We start from the raw sequence: 22,601 nt of genomic DNA on the forward strand, positions 1-22,601 counted from the left end.
TAATGCAATCCCACACCCAGAGCCAAAACAACACACGTGCCCCCAAGTGTGTATTCACATGCTGTCGTTCAGCAACTTCTCAAAGAATAAAATTATGAAGAGCTGCCTTTCTGTTCCAGTGTATTTTTTAGGTTCTTTCTAAAAGCCAATATTTTCTTTTTACATTGACTCCTTGAATACCATAGTTATACAGTTATATCTTGCATGGCCCAACCACTTAGGGAGAAATTGGTGTTTTACACTTTAATCCTCTCTATAATTTGACTAGATACAGCCTCTTATTGCTAAAAGCAACCAGAAAGCTCCTTAAATAAAAGGATCGTCAAAAAAAACCAAACAGTTCAGTCCGTTCCTCACAAAACAGGTCCAGTAATTTTTCCAGTGTCCTCTAAATAGGTCCATTACCCGAAGACTCACATTGCCTTCAACAGGAGTCAGTTCTTGTTCCTTATTTCTTGATATTTAAAAAAACACAAAATGGAACCAAGCCGTCCTTATAAATAAGCAACCTCTTATCTGAGAGGAGGAAACCAATGTGTGACTCAGCCTTTCCACTTTTGGGAGTTCCTTTTTGGGATAGGCAGTCGATTATGTCGGCACAGTAAGGTTAGATATGCTACCCCGAACTGTGACAGCATTTTTCTTTTTTTTGAAGCAGATTCTGCAGTCGTGTGCATCGAAACTGAGCCTCGTTCGCTGCATCATATGCGAACTGGGGGTCCATTAGGGGCCGTGAGGGGCACCTGAGAGCCGCAGTCATAGTCAAGTTCGGCCATCCGGGATCGGCTCATCATTCGACTGTGGGAGTACGCCCGCCTGTCAGTCTGTCTGTCCCTGAAACTCCTGATGTAGCTCTGGAAAACAGACAAAAATACCCAGTTGGTGACAAAGGGAACTTTTAGTCAGCATTAATATATTAACACACAAAATACAGTTGTTGGTGCAGTTTGTTTATGTCGAAAACGCATCCTGACTGGAAAGAAACTCTGTTTACTTGCTACCTTTCATGTGAGAGACGGGTCGATGACTTCTGACTCCACGTGTCGTACTCTGTGTACTTAATCAACGCATCAGAAACCAGAGCAGAGTTTCATAAGATTTACTTAGAAAGGTTCTGAACTCTGAGCATGTGATGCATCTCAAAACCTATCCCTACAACCTATAACGAGCATTCAACACTTGGCAAAGCAGTTATTTTTCAGTGTAACTGAATCATTAGAATCAGTTCATTAAAAAGATCAGTTCAGAGCCTCCTACGTGACCGGAGCACAGACTTCATCCGACACGGTCACTGAATTAAAATAAGGCCGGAACGAGTTGCGAATCGGCTCACAATCGCCGGCTTTTCAGAAACCATTTTTGTAACGTGGGCAGCTGTGTGTCTGTCACCTTTCTCACTCCACCGTGTGGAGAACAGTGTGAACCTTGTTAGACAGCTGCAACTAAATGTCAGGTTTCACTACCGTCATCTTCCGCCCTCCCTCCCTCAATCAGCCCATTTGCATATTTCAAAATCAGGCATTGGGCAGTGTTAGTTAAACTCTAAACTGAAAGGATGTCATAAAATGTAACATAATGAAGAAATGATGAAGATCAAAAAGCAGGTTTTTACTAATAACATTAATAATGACTCTGTTCAGTGAATTTAAAGCATGACGGTTGTTGCGGAGATTTGATTATTTGGTGAGTCGACCAAGGATGGAGTTTTCTGGAGTCAGAGATGAGTTAAGTTGAAAAGCTTTATTGGAAGCAGCTCAGATCTGAAGAGAACTGAGACAATGCCGAACATAAACAAGTATGTTAACAGTTGGGCATCCTCTGTCAGTCTGCCTGTGAGTCCCAGAGTTAGGATACTTAAAGGCGCTTTCTCTGCTGATACATGGAGCTGACCTTGGGTCAGGCTCAGCGAAAATATGAAGAGACGAATTCTGTAGACAACAGACTGGAGCCAGCGCTATACCGAGGTCGCTGTGATTACAGCAGTTGCGGCAGGCGCCGTCCTGAATTGTTTGAGGCTTGTGCTTAGGAACGGGAGCTGATATCTTTAGAGAAGGCCGAATAATGTTTTTCCCTTTCAACGGTGAGACAGTAATCCAGCATGTACCCTGGCACTGAATAAGCTACATGGAACTCAGCCATCAACACCTGACATTTACCTACTGTGACCTTTCAAAATGTCTGCCCTACACTGGGAAGGAAAAACAACGGTAATAGTAGCATCTAATGAGCCTGTTTCTATTTTTATTAATATTATTTTGAAACATCCAAATTAAACATAGAATAAGGAGACTACTGCTTCCTACCGGCGACAGCACGTCTCCATCGAAGCGTCTTTTCGGGTTGACCTTGCGATGGTAACCGGGTTCAGTCTGAGGAGGAGGGAGTTTAGGAGGCTGAGAGCTCTGGGTTTGATGGTGCACGTGGGAGGACACTGCTGGATGGTGATATTGCTGGTGGTGGTGGTGGTGATGGGTGATGTGGCCCTTTGGCTTTAGGTTGGTCTTTTGGCTCGGTCGCTTTTTCTTCTTCTTGGTCTCCCTCTCCTTTTTTAGTTTCTCTTCACGCTGTCGGATGCGCATGAGCTGGATCTTCCGTTGCTGGCGGCTCAAGACCACTGTTTCAGAAAAAAAGAGGATGTTTTAGGATGTGGAAAGGGAGGAGAGAAAGGAGAGTAGCTGATCGTCACAGCGAGAGGGACAGAATGACAAAGAAAAGCTTTTATTTTAAAGCAAAAGTTACAGATTTTGATGAGAGGAAATGATTCAGTTAGATGGAATATTTTAATCAGTGCTACTCGTGGTGAACAAGGCCTTTTATCGTAGTGAAGCCTCCGAAAGAAAACAAACACATGTCCATCTCCTCATTTCCTGTATTCAGTCGGTTTGCAGATGAAATAAATTGTCTCCCCTTTGTGTTAGTGAGCTGTACAGTGTCCTGGCATATTGTGAGTGGGTGAGTGTGTTCTTGTTATTTCCACACTCATTCCGTGCAAAGCATGGCCAACATCCTATCTGTCTTGCTGCCCGTTGATTACTCACATGAGTATTTTTGGCGACACGGGTTTGGAGGCATTTTTTGATTCCTTGGTTTAATGCGGTGCATCGCGTAGTGTCGCGGATATGTTGTCCTGTTTCCGCTGTGCGAGGGGAAAACACTGCGAACCCCGCTGCACTTCACGAAGACAAGTGTGTGTGTGTGTACTGGTATTCCTTATGTTGTGGGGACTCAAATCTGCCTAAATGACTACATTTTAAGGTGAAGACATGTTTTAAAGTAAGGCTGAGGCCAGCAGTAATTATGGTTAAGGAAATAAGTCTCCAGCAAATTAATGTAAGTCAATGCAATGCCCTCTGAAGTCATGGAAACCGTGTGTGTGTGTGTGTGTGTGTGTTAGGGGGGTATTATGAAGTCTATTGTTGTTTCCCTGTGCAGGCGGACAGCTAATGAGGCACCATCTGTCTGAGAAACTACTTAATGATACCCCCTTTTCTTTTCTTTTTTCTTTTTTTTTTTAAGCTCACCCCATATCAGACCCCTTTAGCCACAGTGTGTGTGTGTGTGTGCGCGTGTTTTTTGGAGCTTTATTTGAAATAAAGGGCGTGTTTTAAGGTTAGGTTCTCGATTAAGTTTGCAGTTAGAGCTGGGGAAAAGTAGTCATGGTTAAGTCTCAAGAAAATGAATATAGTGTTTTCTGAAGTGGAAGTTTTTCATTTAAAATGACGTCTGCTCGTTTAAATTCAAGGAACGGGTCGGTCAGAGCTGGGATTAGGGTTTGGGCCTAAAGAATACATAATGTCACTGAGGGTCCTTGCAAGTCTAAAAGTACATATGCATGTAAAACAGACATTTAAGATAAAAAAGACATATACAAGTTAATCCCTATACTGTCCTGCATGCTGTTCACTCAGCTGACACCATTATTTTCCTCAGTGGTCGTCTTGCTCTGCTTCACCATGGTGCCCCCAGGTTATCACCCTCACCCTCACCCTGCTCTGCCCTTCCCCCAGTACACCTGCTCCATCTTTAACGGCCGTCCTCTTTTATTAGACAACACAGTGTTTGTCACCATTTACGCTGTGGCTGTCGTCAATGAAAAGGCTGCAAACAAACAGCAACACTAACATCACAAGCTACTCAATGTGTATAACAACAAGTACCACATGCATACAGCACATGTACAAAACTGGTATTGTCACTATTCCTTTTGAGTTTTTTTTACTGCAAAGACATTGTTTAATGTATTCCGCTCTCATGGCTCTCTTTACCTGTCATATCGCCAAAAACATTGTCTATACACTATGTTAGACACGAGGTAACAGGAATAATCAGGGATACTGTAATATAAATATAGAGGGCTGCAGGGTGAGTGTGGCTGTGCCTTGAATTTGAGTGAATTGTTCCCTTTTTTGTGGACAGATTTTGTATTATTCCCACGCTTCTTACATGTGTCTTTTATATCGCTGTCTAATTTTCTTCCCCCTCATAGAACAAAACTTTTTATATATATATTTTTTTTACACATCCTGAAAAAAGAGGCTCCTCTATATCTTTGCCCACTCTCTCTCTCTGACTATAAATCAAATCAACCTCCTGTTTAAACCTATTACCCGAGGCCATGTATGCAGAGTAAATTTGCACACCGTGTGCCAGCAAACACCAAATGTAGAAATGGTGTGTGTGTGTGTGTGTGTACAAATAAATGTGTTGAGCGAGTTTAAGTTCCCCCGTAGTAATTTGCCTTCTCGGCCTGTGTTGTGTGTGCAGCGCTGCCATCTGTGTTGTGGCTGAATTCAGAACAACGTCGTCTCTCTCCCTCACACTTACAGATAAACTGTTCTCTAACCCTCATATCGCTAATCATTTCTAAAATGGTAAACAGTTATTTAAAGCTGCATTTACAAAAAAAAATGCAGAGGTTAATTTAAGAGACATTTATAGACATTATACTCACAGTTCAATAGATATGGAGCAGTGTTCCTAATCTCTTAATGAACTTACAGAGCGACTTTAGAGACGACATGGAGACGCTTGGAGAGAAAAGGACCACTTTCCTTGAGTTCACCTTGCCTGTGCATATCCTCCATTAATTAATAATATCCAGGCTAGTGAAGAGGTTGTGTCATAACTTTACATTTACATTTAGTGAAATGGCGTTTTGCCTTTATTCATAGGATATGTATCTGCTGCACATTCATAAATGTATTTAATGATACTTAACCCTTAGTGCTCACACGGCACATATCTATGCCGCAAGTGCAATCATGGTAATTTGCAGTGGGAATAATACAGGACTCCTTATATGGACATCCTGGGGGTGTGTGTGTTTATAGGTCACATATTCAGGCTTTAAAGGTGCGTTATGTAATAAATCTAAAGCAACTGGCCGTAAAATCCTCCTAATATGTCACAGAGACTCAGGAATAATGTTCATATAACAAACTGAACTCACGAACAACAACAGTACAGACAAAATATTTGCGTTAAAAAATATATTTTGCAGACTGCAAATCATGTTTTGGCATGTGGGCGCCACCTACCGCCGTCTACCAATCATTGCAGTCAGCAGAGTCTCAGCTGCCGAGCAACCACGGGTTGCCAGTTACGTCAGAAAATGAAACCTAAAAGACCAAGTATTTTGAATTTGAATGTAGTAATCATTTTTGGCCACATTCTTACATATGGCACCTTCAAAAGAAATATGTATTTTTTCCCAAAATGCAATGTTTTTATTTTCTTTTTGTTCATAAAAACAATTTCACAAATTCAATTTGATTTTAAACATTTTGAGTACCTTTTGTTAAGGTTTGTTTATATAGTTGGTGAAAATGAAAGACATGTTAAACCAGATTGCCTAGGATGTGCTGAAAAATAGGATATAAGACACTGTTTTTCTTATTGCACATTCTTATAGCCTCTCTATATATAGTATGTTTAAACATAATGGAAAAAAAGCAGCCAAAATGCTCTGTGTCCTAAGGGTTAACTTTTAATGATTTGTATTGTATACCCCTTCCATTGTCCTCCGTGTTTCCCGTCACATGACCTCCACCCCCATTTGCACACCTGCTTCTCTCGTTCCCTCGTGAACAGCAGTTTACCCCCAGACTGTCACCGTTGTCTGCATGTCTACATGAATCTGAATTCACCCGTTTCCTCTCTCCGTTCCTGTAAATCTGCCTGTGATGTGCAGTGTGCTGCCGCTGCGCCCTGTTAGATTGCTTTGCCTGTTGGGACTGACTTCTGAACTGCTGAATAAGCCTGTTTTTTTTGACAAGTAATTCTCGTAAAGCCTGCTGTTCCTGCAAGTGTCTTGATTTGAGCCCTCAGCCTTTTTTTTGCCAGTACATGAACTGTGACAATAAGATGTTTGTAGATAATAAGTATTACTGCTGTTTTATTGTGCAATGTCCTGCAAGGCAAATTAAACTATTTTCTGTTTTTCTATCAAAAAGACACACTTCTGTTCAGTGTTGCGCTCAATCCACAACAATAGTTTTTTCTTAGATTAGCTTTTGAAACTGATAGATTGGTTTGGTTGTGTGTGAACAACAGCAGCATCACTTACCCTCTGTGTGAGAAAATCCCTCTGCAGTGACTTTCCATTGGATCAGCACTCCGAGGACAGCCAGGACAGGCCACACTCCGAGGATGACCCAGGTAAACCAGCACACTGGCTTCTTTGGTGCCACCTACAAAGAAACACAGTTGAATTAGTAGTTATTTGATCATTTAATGAAGTTTTCACATAAATAACAAGTTTAATCAAGTGTGAACAGTCGTACACCATTGTTTGTTCCACTTTGACAATGATGTCTGTGTGGGTTTAGCCATAATCTATTTCTGAGGCAAATAAAAAAATGTCTAATCTGTAATGTATGTTGACAATTTGATAGAGGTTGGTTAGATTACAGCACAGACAAGAGAGAAAAAAACTATTCAATTATCACTATGACAACCTGAACCATTCAATGCAGCCCGTCTTTTCTGAATCCACTCATAATTCAAAAGCAGAGATCTCCCCGTTCTCAAATAAACTATTCACACAACAAGCTGCTGGCACAGATTTTTTTAAGCGCATCAAGTGCATCACGGTGAAGTGTGTTGACTTTTCTATTCAGTGATCGATATCGGGGCATTTTCAACCGACAGCTTCTCTGACAGTCTGTCTGCAGGGCAAAAAAGAAAGTGAGCTACCAGAGCAACCCGTTCAACACAAAATCCGGAGGATGCAGAAATTAGGTTTGATATGAAGCTCTACAGTAAGAGTTCTGTCAGGAAGACGACACAGTTTCAACCTCCATTCATAATCTCATGCGCAATGTCACTTCCTTGCTGCTATTACCCTTGGCATCACTCATCTGCCCTAATAGTGTCATCGCAGCTAAATCATTAGCCGGTCGTCTCGCTGCTGTCTTTTCGTGGTGTCCCTTTCCTGCCTTTCGTTCTCTTGCTCTGCTGTCATTCTGCAGTCTCCACCTCCGCATCATGTCTTCACAGTCTCATAGGACTCATCATTCTTCCTCCTCCATCAGGTCACCATCAGTGCATGGACTTCAGGTGTTTTTTTTCTGCTCAGAATCAGATGCCCTCACCCTTGATATTGCACCAAAAACTCATTAAAGACTATTCACACACAATTCTGTTCAATCAGTGGCATAGGTTTGTTCAATTCTAATAAATCACTTGTCGTTCCTGATTGATCGTCCTCACACACACGCAGATCACTCACACAAAGTCTCATTAAAGTGACCTCAAATAAATTAACCGCATTACTGTCAATAACAGTTTACTCGGCGATAGACAAACACGACGTTGTGCGAGCATACCCGCAGTCTCTCGTAGACATAGTGCACCAAGGCAAACAGCTCTATGAAGTAATCCACGGTGACGGTGATGATGGCCGAGCCGAACGTGGCGGTGGAGATGGTGACGAAGAAGCACTGCCACTGAAGAGTGAGGACCGCAAATAACGTCCCGCAGCCGAGGAGGATGCCCAGGGGGACCCACACGGTTTTGGGGTGGTAGAACTCCTCCATGACCTGAGAGAAGGGGAGAGACAGCAGGTTGGTGAGTATCACGGCAGAAATGGCAGCTAAATCACAACCAAAACTGCCCTGAGCTTAGATTTTATTTTTTTCGAGAAGCATCTGTGAATTTAATCCAATCCACAGCTGCGTTAATTGTCTGCCCGGGATCTTGTATTTATGATGGAGTTAGACAGTTGTGTTAATTCTCCTCCAGCACATCCCTAACGTTTCTATAAGCATTAAGGTGTGGACTCTGCGTTGACCTATCCATGTGTGAAAATGATGTCTCATGTTCCCTCAGCTGCTCTTTCACAATTTGAGCCTGATCAGTCCTGACATTGCCGTCTTGGAATATGCCTGAAAAAAACCGAGTCATTCATTATATTCAGGTAGTCAGCTGACATTAATGTTGCTGAACCTAGACCTGGATGTCAGAAGCAATCCCAGATCATAACTCTGCCCTCACTGGCTTCTATGGGTAGGCAATAAATTAAATTAATGTGACTTTTGTGACTTGTGATTTTTTTGGAGGGCCTTGCAGTGTAAATCCCATGAGTTTATTCATCATGCAACTTAATGAGCACATTGTATGCAAATGCATATCAATCTAACAAAAGAATAACAATACGTCTCTCTTACCACCAGTGAAGCCACGCCGACCAGCAGGCCGAGCAGAAGGCCCACCATGAACAGCCCCACGCTGCGGACCAGCATGGTCACCAGGCCACACAGGGTCCCGATCCCCAGCCCGATCCCGACTGAGGCCTCGACGCTCAGCTGAGTGTCCATCACCCTCTCCTTGTAGCACAGCATGAAGATGACCACAGAGCCGAACATCAGGCCGGTGAGGAACAACACAGCCTTGAAGCATCTGTAGCCTGAGGGAGAGACGAGGAAAGAGACCACTGTGATGCTATCACAGGCAAGTACACAAACGTGTGTGTGTGTGTCTGGGTGGTAGTGTTTGTTTTCCACTTGCCTTATGTTTCCTTTCATTTATCAATTTTTATTTTTTTTGTGGAAGAAAGGATCCTTTTTAGTGTTTCTGCTTCAGTCTCTTGGTTGGTTCATCTGATCTATTTTGCTCTGCTCCCAGTGTTCTTACATTAGTTTCCTTTTTTTCCTCTCCTTCTGCCTCGATATTTGCCTTATTAAAGACTCTGCTTGTTTAAAAGCTCAGCCCTGCAATTGGGTCCTATTGTTCACTTGTTTTTCTTGCAAAAGGCTGTAAAAGCTCAAATTGTATCAAAAACGCAGGTAATCTATAATAAGGCAGTCAACGGAGCAGTTTAGAATCAGTTTTGTGAGGATGAATCTTGATGAAACTGCTTTAAAAATGATAATCTCCATATTACAAAAGGTCAGGGACATTCATTAGTCAACAGCTCTACTTAAAAGAGCAGCTGTGTTCCTTCAACACCCCACACCCCACCCTTACCCCTTCATTGCACGATCCCAAGCTGTTGTCCTACATTGTTGTTTCTCTCTCTTTAACTCACTCACCATCTCAATATGCTTTATTGCACTGAGAAAAAGAATGGAAATTACACCTCAGCCATTAAATCTGGAATTATCATGATTTAAAATCTCATTGGCCCTTACAATAATACAGTATATGCATCTTTTTTCTCTGACTGAACCTCGTCTCTGGGGCAAACCGACATCAGATTGTTATTTTTGTGTAATCAAGCATTGCACAGTGAAGCTGAAACAATACTCCACCTCCATGCTTTTTTCTGCCTGACCACCTCATTCATTTCAAACACCATTCTGTTCTCTTCTTCTCAATTGTGTGTGTGTTTTTCCCGCATTTATTTCAGGAAAAGTGCAGTGAACTGTGAGCGTTAATTTCTCTTCTCGGTCAGAAATCTGTAACTATCTGTCAGACACACTTGATATTTCCCAGCATACCAGTGCTGAAGCATTGTTCTTTGCCTTTTTTGTTTTGAAGCCACAACCACACACAGTCTCTCTGCATGTTGGCAGTGTACTGTAGTGCTGGACAATACTGACAAAAGGTGAACTACATCAGTCGATATTGATAATTATCAGGAAAAATATCACATGGTTCAAGACGTACTTTTGCTCTTAAGTGAAAAAAACAACTGTAAATTGTGATTTTAGACTTTTTGTATGGACTGACAGCTCCTGTAAAACACAGAGAAATCTCAACATCTTGCGTAAAATGTGTGTTTGTGTAATGTATGAACATTACATCAACATATACTGAACTGCTGTTAACCCTATAACACCTGAGCAAAACATGTCCGTAGACTTTTTTTTTTGCTTATTTCAACCATAAAAGGGCCAGAAAATGTCCTGTGAGTAAGTGCTTTTGCCCATTTTTACAACTTTAACTTCCAACTTCCAGTATCTGACAGTTACTAACAATTTACTGCATGTTAAAAAATAGTGTATTAACACATTTAATTTTGAGAAAGCACTGTAGTTGTACATACTACAACAATTTGAAATTTGACCAGTATAACACAATTAAAATAACATGTGTTTGAGTCTTTGTCTCAATGTACCGATATATCGTACTTAAATTTTTATCCCAGCGCGACGTCAGCCTTGTGAGGCAAACTGCAGTGCAGGCGGTGGCATCAATGCTTTCCTCAGACATATACAGTGAATGTTAATGCTGTCTACATGCTTCATTGAATCGCTCTCTGCCTATTTGTATGCATCAAGCTGACTCACACAGAGTCAACACACATCAATATTCATCCCAAAAAAACAGCATGCTTGTTGTGGTTTCCCAAAAAATATAATTTTTCTTTTTTTTTAGAATATCTACGTTAAAATTAAATCTTGAAAGTGACAGTTTGTTTTAATTAAATTGACCTCTGAGATTCATACTGCAGGTTTTGGTTGTTAGTGACAACAAAAAAAAGAAAGATAAAGTTGTAAAGAACACTTAATACACATCACAAGGAAACATAACGATAATCAGATGTTTTCCTTACATATACAAGTTGCTAATGATGTCATGTTACTGTGACAGTCAAAGACCTATTAGTGTCTTTATACTGTCTGTGTGGTACAGGCAAAAACAATGATATAAATGAAATTAGCATGCATCTGATCTGTCTGCGTCCTGACAGGTACTGAATAAACTACCAATAATTCTCATAAAGACAGCAGCATGTAAACCACCGCCTCTGCTGCTTTAACTGTGAATAACTGGATAAGCTGATTCAAGGCAACACACACACAGATATAATCTGGACCTTGAGACACAAATTGCAAAAGACATTCACAAAGCAATGTCTTCATTTGAGGGAACTGAATGCACTTTTGCTGCTCACTATTTATTTATTCACAGGGACGTGCAATTGTCAACCTTTATTCAGCAACACACAAAACAACCCTAATTTAGACAGTGTGTTACACTTAAAGCAGTTCTCTTCATAATTACTTATTGATTGTTTTTTTTTTGCTGTAATGACATTACATTGAAACTCGATAGGATGAATGTTTGACGCTTATGACGCAAGCAAGAGTCTATGAGTTTAAGGGGCAAAAGGCATTAGGTCAGGCCATATAAAATCAAATCTTTCTCTTTTAGTAAAAACTAGTTCAAAGACAAGAATGAAATTAGCAGCAAAGAATTACTTTCTTTAGAAGACAGCAGGGTTTTGTTTTTTTATAATAACAGCAATTCACTGAATAAAGATTCAGGTTTTTCATACGAGTCTAAAGCCATAGTTTGGTCCAAGTAACTCAATGAGGTGTTCTGTATCTTGTCCTAAACACCACAGAGCAGTATCGATTCCCACGCTCGGTAACATGAGAAGCACTCTGTGCCACCGCTAATGACAGAAACACGATCGACGGCCCGCGGAGTTTGTGGGTCTCGGGCTCCGTGTTGATCAATTTTCCAATAAATTCACGGCACTTGCTCGTATTAAAGGATAAATCCCGACAAAGTGTCACACCGCGGCGAGTCCGGCGTATTTGGATCACCAGTTTTCTGCTTAAGTAAAAGGAGGTGTGGTGTGTTTTTGCAAAAACGCATTAAGCGTCATTTAGTGAAAGTAAATAATATCTTTCTGTCAAACTACTGTAGAATGTTATGATAAAAAAAAACCTGCTGATTTCTGAATCTGAAGGTGCTGAGATGACCTGAAATGCTGAAAACTGTACTCGTTTTTAATATCCCTCTAAACTGGTGCGTCATTCAAATATAATATTAATATTCTCCACATGAGGGCTGTGGGTCACTGGAGCCAATCTAGGAAGACACAGTGTGAAAGGCAGGGTACGTCCTGGACAGGTCTTTGCAGGGCAAACACACAGAGACCAGTGTTCAATTAACCTCTGCATGTTTTTTTCCGGGATGTACCCCGTCTTTCGCTCTATGTCAGTATTTGCCAGATTGTACCACTGTGACTCTCATGTGGAGGATAAAGCAGTAATAGATGGATGGATGTTTTTGGACAGTGGGCGGAAAACCAGAGTACCCACGCACACACACACACACACACAGGGAAAATATGCAGAAAGGCGCTTGTTCCAACTGTTAGGATCTGCACAAGATGTCTCTCCTTCTGTTTCCTCTTGCCCTTTCCCCTCCTGTTATAATATATGTCTGCCTGTTTGTTCTCCCCTGTCTGCATGAGTGGGTGTGTTTGTGGGCGTGTCTGCTTGTCTTTCTCCCTGCAGACTGGCCTGAGAAACCCCTTTACCTGGTTTCCCTTACTCTGCTTGCCACCACACATCACTCCAGCTCACCAGTGTTTGCCAGATTGTTTGGTCTTCCTGTAAACGGTGACACTCATCAGCCTTCAAGCTTGTCTGCTCAGCTTTTGATCCCAGCCAAGGTAAATTATTTTTGCTTTTCATTTCTTCCAGGATCACCTGGGGTTAGGGTTAGGGTTTTCGTCCCTGTGCCTCCTTTGATTGTGTTGCTTACCCAGCCTTGCTATTGTTTTTGTTGTTGTTGTTTTTGCACTGATTCCTTTTAATTCGCTTTTTTAAATGAAAGATGTTGTTGTGTCTGCTAACGGCAGCTTAACACTGGTGTGTTTTTGCTGCAAGGCCACAGCACTTGTGCCCCCATTACATGCATTGCAACTCTACATCAGTGTCATAGGTGATGATTTCAACCTTAAAAACCTGCTCCAGTTCAAAATGCAGCCAACAGTGATGTTGTGTTGGTTTGTAGTGACGGTGGAGGAGACACATTCTACTGTGAGTGGACAATAATGACACCAAAGCATCAGAAAAGTGGTGTGTCTAAGTCTTTCTAGTTTTAAACCAAAGGAATGAACACATCTGCAGACTCAGTTGTTATCAGGGACTGTTTGACCGTGATGGTGCAGAGAATGTAGGAAATGGCATAGATTAAAATATCAATATCAGATCTTTCAAAAGAAGATTGACATGAATTGTACAACGATTTCACAATGCAGACATTTAATGCATGAGATTTGGTAGCATCTCAGATCCAACAAGCACAGGTCCGACCACATCCTCACTTACCGAAGAAGCAGTAGATGATTCCAAAGAGGCAGCACATGGAGCAGACCACTGATGGCACGATCTCATATTTCCTCTCAATCTCCTGGTCACACCTCAGCCCCAGCTCCGCCAAACCAAACATTTGGCCGGTGGAAGTCATGGTGGCTCAAGATAAGGTGTTCGTGGTGGCAGCGTGGGGTGAGGGATCAAAGGAAGGGGAAAGTGGGGATGTCTGGTTCAGCAGGCCTCCCCCATCAGGATGTGTTTACCTGCAAACAGGAAGCATGGAAATGAAAGGGATGGAGAGAGAGGTGGGAGTGAGAGACAGACAAAAGAGTGTGATTATCGATTGCTCATTTTATGAAGTCAACGGTGATTGCTGACAGAGCAGTGCAAGTCTGCTCCATGATTTTGAAAAAAAAAATGGAAAGAAACAACTCAGCAGAGCAGAGAGCAGGCACTCTCAAGACTTACAACCACAGCAGAGGAAAATACTGCATTATAGAAAAATTGCAGTTCTGTCAATATTCACATGGGCATTTTGCTAAAGAGTTGGCGGCACGAGATCTGCAGCGCACACACATTCAGATCAAAATAAGCACAATGCGTTTGCACGACTGTGTGCTGTAGACTGTTCTATGAGCCACAAAATCAAGGTTTATAGAAGATTGTTCTTCCGTTAAGTCACATCTGTATCTCTGTTTAATCCTGATAACAGGACGTAACCATCAATTCAGTGTTTTGCTAAGGTGAAGGACTACTATACATGTAGTTGTATTTTCACTTTAGTATATATAGCATCATGTTTCATTACTGTCTGAAACATAGCATGTATGAGCGTATTATCATAAGGATGAGAAATATTGAAGGACTGTTGTTTGCTCATGCAAAAACTTCAAATATGAAATAAGCCAAGAGCAACAATGATTTGAGAAGTGAGGATCTGTCACTGAGGAGTTTATCAAATAAAATAAAGATGGATATTATTGAAACATGCACTGAAGTGTTAAAAAACAAACTAAAAGCACATACAATTGACAGTTTAGTTTGGCTTTTAGTAAAAACAGAAATCAGGAACAAGTAGAATCACTGTCTCCATAAACTAGACATGCAGCATGAAATATGATCATAATCTTTCCCTCTGCTCCTGACATTAAATGTTGTTTTATGGCAGAACATAACAATGTCCCAGTCGACGTTAACCTTTTGGACATAAAATGCCATCACTTTATAATTTTATCCTAATTGAAAAACGGTGTCGCAGTTTAGTTTGTCAACTTGGGGTCGGGCCAAAAATGTTGTTGTTTAGGTTCAAGGTGACTTTTAACTTTTAATCTAACGCACTCATTCCTGAGTTGAAATAAATGCCACATTTAAAGGAACTCTCTCAATGTGTCTCTAAGATATCAGGTTCAGGAGAAAATGGATCAAATCTAACACCTGAAAACATAATTCCTCCAGCCATGGCTGTCACCAGAATGGAGCAACACTTGACAAAGATAAATCGCTGAAAGTTTTCAGGAAAACAACATCCTCTCTGCAGAGTATTTGGACAGAAGTGTTTTAATTTTTATAGAAAAACAACGTGAGATTTACCATTAGATAATGAACTGCAGCCCGGTGCATAACTCTGTCTCTTTGCATTCTTTGGTAAAAAAAAACAAACACTCAGCACTGGATTCATTCAGACACCAATTTATGCTACAAACGCTCTGCTACATATTTCATAATGTCTTCAGATTTGTTCTGTCTCTATCACTTCATACAAAGGCATTTTCATTAATGCATATAGAATCTGACCACTGCCAAAGCTAACTTCAGCTCAGTTGGGCTGGACAATTTGGGGGAAAATATCTTAGGTTTTTAAGTTATTTTCACCTCGTTCCCGACTGTCATTTAAATACAAGGTTAATTTTTTGGCCGTCACTCAAAAAGTAAAGGACACATTCTGATTATGGCTCAAGGAAGAAATTACATTGTGGTGATTATGTGGAAAACTAAGCGACTTTGGTGGAGGTTTGTGCTCACTGAGGGCATTCTCTAGTTTATGATATCATTTTTGAAAGATTTTATATATACTTTAAAAGAAAGATAAGAATTTAAAGAGTTAAATTGTGTATTATTTACAAGTCATGTTTAACTCCACGCTTCCTAGACCTGCATTTACAGTACAGTCGTTTTTAGTAGACCTCCACATTCCAGAGATAAAACGAGTCAAACTAAACTTAAGGGACAGGAAATGACATCAGTCACAGAGGCTACTGGGAGCTAACAGCAGTTAGCATTTGGAAAAGTGATCATTTGCAGGCTCTAGCAGGCACATTGCCGTCATAACATGTATCCACTGGACAGATAAATCCTCTGAGGCTGGAAGTTTGTGTGGAACTCTGTGCTGCACTGTCGAGCCAAGAATAGAACTTTACGCAGACTTTGTGAACTTCCGGTTTTTGGATGCCGTTGCCCTCGCCAGCACTCTCGCGTGTTTTACGGACAAAGCGGAGCTCCGCGAGAGACAACAATTCCAGGAATTTAGCGTCTTGTGACGTCCAAATGAGCGCGGAAGTCAACATTGCGTGTTTTATCTCCTGTACTTAGACTGAGGAGGACCACAAAAACATGAGTGAGTCATCTTTTTTCACACTTTGGCGACTGGTAGGACCTCCAGAGTCCCAAAGTTGATTTTGCATAATATGGGGCCTTTAATTTAACTTCAGACAAAAAAAAGAAAGAAGTAACACTAGCTCTAAAACTGCTCCACTGCTGAATCTCTTGCTTCAAGGTATTGATATTGGAGATTGAATCGTTATCACTGTAGAGCACATTTGCCTGGTTACAGACATGCCTACTGCACACAGAATCAATATCCTTTTACAGTTCTCTTACTCTGGATTATCTTTGAATGTTTTTGTATCAGGTCTCTTGGTCCTATACATGTATGAAAACACACACACGCCTTCATGACCCATAAAAGGGAGAAGGCATCGACAGCCCTTAGTGGCATTGTGTGTGTGTGTACTCTATCACTGTAGCAAGCCATTAAGCCAGGCCATAAGAAGAGCTTGGTAAAGTTCACTTTGACCTGTCACTTTATTGATTGATGTCAACAAGACGGCCATCAGCACTGCGAAAAAGAAAAGAGAAAGAAAAATCTCTAAACTGACACGAGCGTCACCACTGAGACGCGCATTACTCACGGTTTTTTACAGAGTCTTTTTGCAATAAGTAACAGTATAGCAATAATGGAGGTGCGGAACGGGATGAGTCGACTGAAATTAAACGGTCTTCAGTGAAATTGAACTCGACTCCGTTTTTCTTTGTGTGGCACCAAATCACACCATAGATTACATCGAGGCACTTTAAGTTCAATGCCTTGTAATGTTGAAGGGACGTCTTACAATTCACACAATGAGCAAGAAAAAAGAGGGTATAAATGGAGGGGAGAGGAGAGATGTGAGGTGGGGGCTTTAGAATGTCAAATAGTTGTTATAATGAAAATGTAATGTTAATATTAAAACACAAAACAATTTAATGTCAGTATTAACAGCATTAAATGAAGGAAGCTAGTATACAACTGTCCAGTGTCTTGTCAGTGAAGTCAATCAGGAAGTACCAATATGCCACCAGGGGGTGACTCTGCTGGTTGCAAAAATAATTATGTTTGAATGTCAGTCTGGGAAACTGAACCTTGATTTATGATGCCAGTAAACATTTTCCTGAGAAGTTAATAGTCTCAATCGCTAGTTTCAGGTTTTATTCCATAGAACATGGTGTTGATTTGTGAAATTGTGTTCCCGTTTAGAGGAAGTACTAAACGCGTGTGATTGACAGCTGGTCTCGGGCCATATAAACAAAGAAATCATTCAAACTGAATCATTTTGGTTTGTGAACAAAACAAAGACGTTTGAGAACATCATCATTTCCAGGTTTGACCAACATTGATCAACTTTCTTTTTAGCATTTTCTGACATTTTTTCTGACGATTCATCGATTAATCGAGAAAATAATCGACCGATTAATCGATTACGAAAATAATCGTTAGTTGCAGCTCTACTGCAAATCATGTTTATGTTTTAAAATCATGTTTTGGCATGTGGCGCCACCTACCGCCGTCTCCCAATCATTGCAGTCAGTAGAGTCTCAGCTGCCGAGCAACCACGGGTTGCCAGTTACGTCAGAAAACAAAACCTAAAAGACCTCGGTATTTTGAATTTGAATGTAGTAACCGTTTTTGGCCACATTCTTACATATGGCACCTTTAAACATTAAATGTCAGCTGAAGTTTTCAAGAATCCATATTAGTTACAACCAGTCTTGTATTAGGTATCTAAAAGGGATATTGCAAGTAAAAGTACAAGTATCTTACCAGAACATGACTTTGATAGGAGTTGAAGTCACTTTTTATAATATTATTGAAGTAAAAGTCTTAAAGTATATGACATTTACTGTACTTAAGTATCAAAAGTAATTTTCTGATGAAATGTACCCAAGTAAAAGTGAGGGGTAAGGATTGAGTCATGGTAGATCAGTGGTAGGGCGAGTTGTCTTTAACTAGTAGGTTATGGGTTAAATTCCTGGCTTTGCCCATGTTGCAGTGTGTGAATGGGGTGAATTGCCAAACTGTAGTGTGAAGCAGCTCATCAAGACTAGAGAAGATCTATATGAATACAGACCATTACCAGGTCTTCTTCATCTGATTTTATTTGGTAGTAACGAGTAAGTTAGAGGAAATGTAGTGGAGTAAAAGTAAAAGTTGCTCTAAATATGAATAACAAAGTGAAGTACAGGTATGTGAATTGTGTACAGTAACAAAGTATTTGTACTTCAGCACTGTTGGGTATCAGCAACAGCCACAATAAGCATTAACATAGATTAAGATTTTAGCTTGTGTTAAACATTTTAATGACAACGTAAATGATGTGCATGTGGGGAAAAGCAGGGCTACATGACTCAGAGGGAATGGCAGCTGTTTAACATTCACACAGCGTTTAAATACAGCAGTGCGTACTTAATAGTAGCAAATATAACCTGCACTATGCAGGACAGGTACAAGGAACAAGTAACAAGTGTGGAATGCTTCATTCTTCGATTTGTGGAGTGAAATCCTCCGAGTGTGGCACAGAGCATCACTCCTGGAACACAAAACTTCACTTGACAAGATATTTATTGACAGGAGAGCCTCAGCTGTCTGGTTCACTGAGTGATCCCACTACACATCACACCATCTCACGCTGATGCAGACTTGTAACTCAAATGATTTTCGTTTAAACTGCTGCACTTAAAGTAATACGGCAACATTTTTTATGATGTTAAGCTGAGAAAAGGTGGCGTTAAGTTCTTAAGTTGTACTTAGACCTACTGAATCATTGAAATTAATGTTTGAGTCACTTCAAGTAATTATTTTTATAGGGTAGAACAAGATGGAATAAAAAAAAAATGTTCACAACTTCTTCCTCTTGGATTTTTTTTCTTGTTAAGTCAAAATAATATAAAACAAATGTCACAAGTTTAAAGTTAAAAAACAAACAAAGATCAGCTATTAAATATTCTAAAAGTTTAATGATCTTTAAATGTACAAATGAAAGCAAAACACTTTTAAAGAGTTACTCGTTGACACATGAAATCAGATTAAACATAAGAAATGACACTGCTTGTTAAATCTAATCTAATCGCCTTCAGGCCAAATGTTGATTTCAATGTAAAGGTTAATTAGTTTCACTTTGCCGCAATTCTGACAATTCACGCTGTGTGTCCTGTCCTGACAATATCACTGCAGCTACCACCACAGAGAGATGACATGATTGGAAAATAGAACCACAAGGTCAGAACAAGTGACAGGAGGAAGAAGAAAATTGTGAAACACGTCCTGTCTGTTTCTATAACAACCAGCAGCGGCACACGGACCCTGCAAATTGGACGGGGGGGGGGGGGGTTTGTCTCCATGGGAATGTGCATAATAAGAGCAATCCATGATACTTTCTTTGAGTCTTCTGGCAACAGACGGTCCTGACCTTTGACCTTATTCTGTTGGTGCCTCTTTATTATTCACCAACATATTGGGGGGGATTCACTAAACCAAATGTTAGAGCTTAAACAAGCAGTATATCAAGGCAGGGAACAGTCCCATCCTTGGAAATGCTCAGACTGCAAGTGACTGTTCAGGACTTTGGTTCAAGCTGAATTCTTTACATTTACATATTGACTGGATTAGATTTTATAGCTTTGTACAGACATAGTGCTTTTAAGAAAAAAAAAAGAAGCTCCAACTACCATCAGTCAGATTCAATCAATTTATCCAGTACTTACACATTAATAATAGTCATATGCAAAACTATGTCATGTTGGCCATTTAACCCAGTGAGGAACAAATGCTGCTGCTGCAGACTCTCATCTGTCTTCATATAGGATCAATGGTGAGATATAAAGTAGTGTGAAAATAAAATAATACGCATAAAAAAATGTCTAATTTCAAAGTAGCCAAAACTAGAGCTGCAACCAACGGTTATTTTCATAATCGATTAATTGAGTAATCGTTTGGTGCATAAAATATCAGAGAGCTTGGAAACCTGGAAATGACGATGTTCTCGAATGTCTTTTTTTTTTTCGTCCACAAACCAAAATGATTCACTTTTAAAGATTTATTTGTTATCTGGAGCAAAAAAATTGAAGAATATATTCTTCAATATTTAAGAAGCTGAAACGATCAGAAATTCTGTTTTAATAATGAAAAAAGCTTCAAACTGATATACGATTATCTAAAATAGTTTTTACGATTAATTAAGTAATCGCTTAAAGGTCCCATATTATGCAAAATCAACGTTTTAATCATTTAAATCCTTATATTTGGGACTCTGGAGGTCCTATCAGTCGGCTAAGTGTGAAAAAAGATGACTCATTCATGTTTTTGTGGTCCTCCTCAGTCTAAGTACAGGAGATAAAACACGTGATGTTGACTTCTGCACTCACTGGGACGTCACAAGACGCTAAATTCCTGGAATTGTTGTCTCGCTGAGCTCCGACTTGTCCGTAAAAAATATGCGAGAGTGCTGGCGAGGGTAACGGCATCCGAAAACTGTAAGTCTTAAAAGTTCTATTCTTGGCTCCACAGTGCAGCACAGAGTTCTACACAAACTTCCAGCCTCAGAGGATTTATCTGTCCAGTGGATACATGTTATATATGACAGCAATGTGCCTGCTAGAGCCTGCAAATGATCACTTTTCCAAATGCTAACTGCTGTTAGCTAACAGTAGCCTCTGTGGCTGATGTCATTTCCTGTCCCTTAAGTTTTGTTTTACTTTTTTTAATTGTTGTTGGTGTTGAGATACTACTAAACAGAGCGTTCTGAACAGGGCTGTTTTGGCAGGGTGATTGAACTGCTGTGGTGCTTCATTACCTTACCTTATGGTATTTTGACCAAAGCATGTCACAGACATGTTCATTAGGACACCAGGGAACTTGCTTAACTTGGAGAAATAGGGTATAATATGAGTCCTTTAATAATCGATTAATTAAGTCATTGTTTCAGCTCTAGCCAAAACCACCATCAGCTCATAGAACACTGTACCAGTCCAGTACTGAACATTTATGCAGATTTATGCTATAAAATTGTAAATTTCTCTGTTTTACAGCAATGCACCTAAAGGTCACTGTTCAGTGCAAAAGCATTGTTTGCTTCACTGTGGCACAATGTTACCATAGAAACTGAGCAGTGGATCTAATTAGTGAAGCAACACAGCACCTGCAAAGTCGGTACATATGATGACACATCTGCGTCTTCAATTTTCTTGTCAAAGATTCGCTTTAGATAATGCAGGAACATCCAAATACTCGTTTTGCTCTCGCTGGGACTGAGAGATTTAATTGTCAATCAGCAGTGAAAGTTCCATTTACTGTAAACGGTGTGTATCACAGGCTCCTTTTCCTCCTTGTTGACAAATGTTGGGCGCGCCGAATCCCACAGCGTTAGCCTCTGACATCGATCACGCGATGATATCATTGTTTGCATGTCTCCAACAGTGTTCAGTTACACATCCAAACTGCCGGCAGTGTAATAACAATTATGCGCGTTGATGTGCTCTCTGTTGGCGCTTCACTGCAGTTGTTCCTCTCTCCACCAAAAGTGCAGATAGTCTGAGGTCACAGATCAACTCGGAACACTGCTGGCACTGTAATAAGGTTTTTATGATTTGTTCCGCTGTATTGCCGGGGCCTGTGTCTCTGCCCTAGAAAATGTATTTATCATTTAAAGCGCGGTGTGATTTCTCCTTCACCTCCTAGGAGTGTGCTAACATCAGTCGGAATGTAAACAATAAAAAAAAAAAAGTACAGGTATTTATCAAACTATATTGTGAAGCAAAGTCTAAGTTGTATACATTGTGATGCTGTGTGTGGGTTTTTGCATGTGTGCTGCTTTTCTCCCAAAAACCTGCAGCGAGGAAATTTATATTTTCTAATCTTCTTTTTTGATATAGGTAAAGTGACAGGAAGAAAAAGATGAAGAGCGTGAATGTGATTTGTTTTTTTGTGTGTGTGTTTGTGTGTGTGTGTGTGTGTACTTCAGCATGAATATTTCAGAGGCCCCTCGCTGAGTGGTGGCAACAGAGCATCATCCCAACAAGGACATCCTACTCTCCAGTATGGGGATTTTGAGCTTTTGGACACAAAGAGAGACTAGCCTTAGTCTCTACATCAGGGATGTCAAACTCATTTTCACTGAGGGCCACATCAGCATAATGGTTACCCTCAAAGGGCCAGATGTAACTGTCATACAGAATAAATGTAACCAAATATAATGTAAAATAAAGGTAACTACTCGGTAATATATTGATAAATAACTTTCTGTGTTTATTACTTATTTCGCTCATCGCATGATGCGTATACAATGATACACTGCGATCTAGTGGAGATGCCGTCACTTTGCGGGTAATGCAATCGCCATGCATTGTGGGAAATGTGGTTTATGGTCAATGCACGCCTTAAAGCAGCATAGACCTGTTTTAACACAGATTTTTAAGACCAATTAATCACTCGCCTTGACACGTGCTCTTCATGTTAGGAAAACTATATGAGATTTTTTTGGTAACACTTTAGATTAGGGAACAAATATTCAG

General features: G+C 40.3%; 1 protein-coding gene across 1 annotated transcript; it reads right to left on the bottom strand.

Annotated features, from left to right (window-relative positions):
- Positions 1-701: 701 nt before the first annotated feature.
- On the bottom strand, positions 702-13,653 carry tmem198aa (transmembrane protein 198aa; the record flags this gene model as incomplete). Its single annotated transcript, XM_083908289.1, has 6 exons — positions 702-854; positions 2,304-2,614; positions 6,566-6,689; positions 7,827-8,039; positions 8,667-8,905; positions 13,515-13,653. The coding sequence occupies 6 exons, from the start codon at positions 13,651-13,653 to the stop codon at positions 702-704; spliced, it is 1,179 nt and encodes a 392-aa protein (XP_083764415.1).
- Between the last annotated feature and the right edge of the window lie 8,948 nt (positions 13,654-22,601).

The sequence above is a fragment of the Microchirus variegatus genome (assembly GCF_963457635.1).
Source record: "Microchirus variegatus genome assembly, chromosome: 22".
NCBI lineage: Eukaryota > Metazoa > Chordata > Actinopteri > Pleuronectiformes > Soleidae > Microchirus > Microchirus variegatus.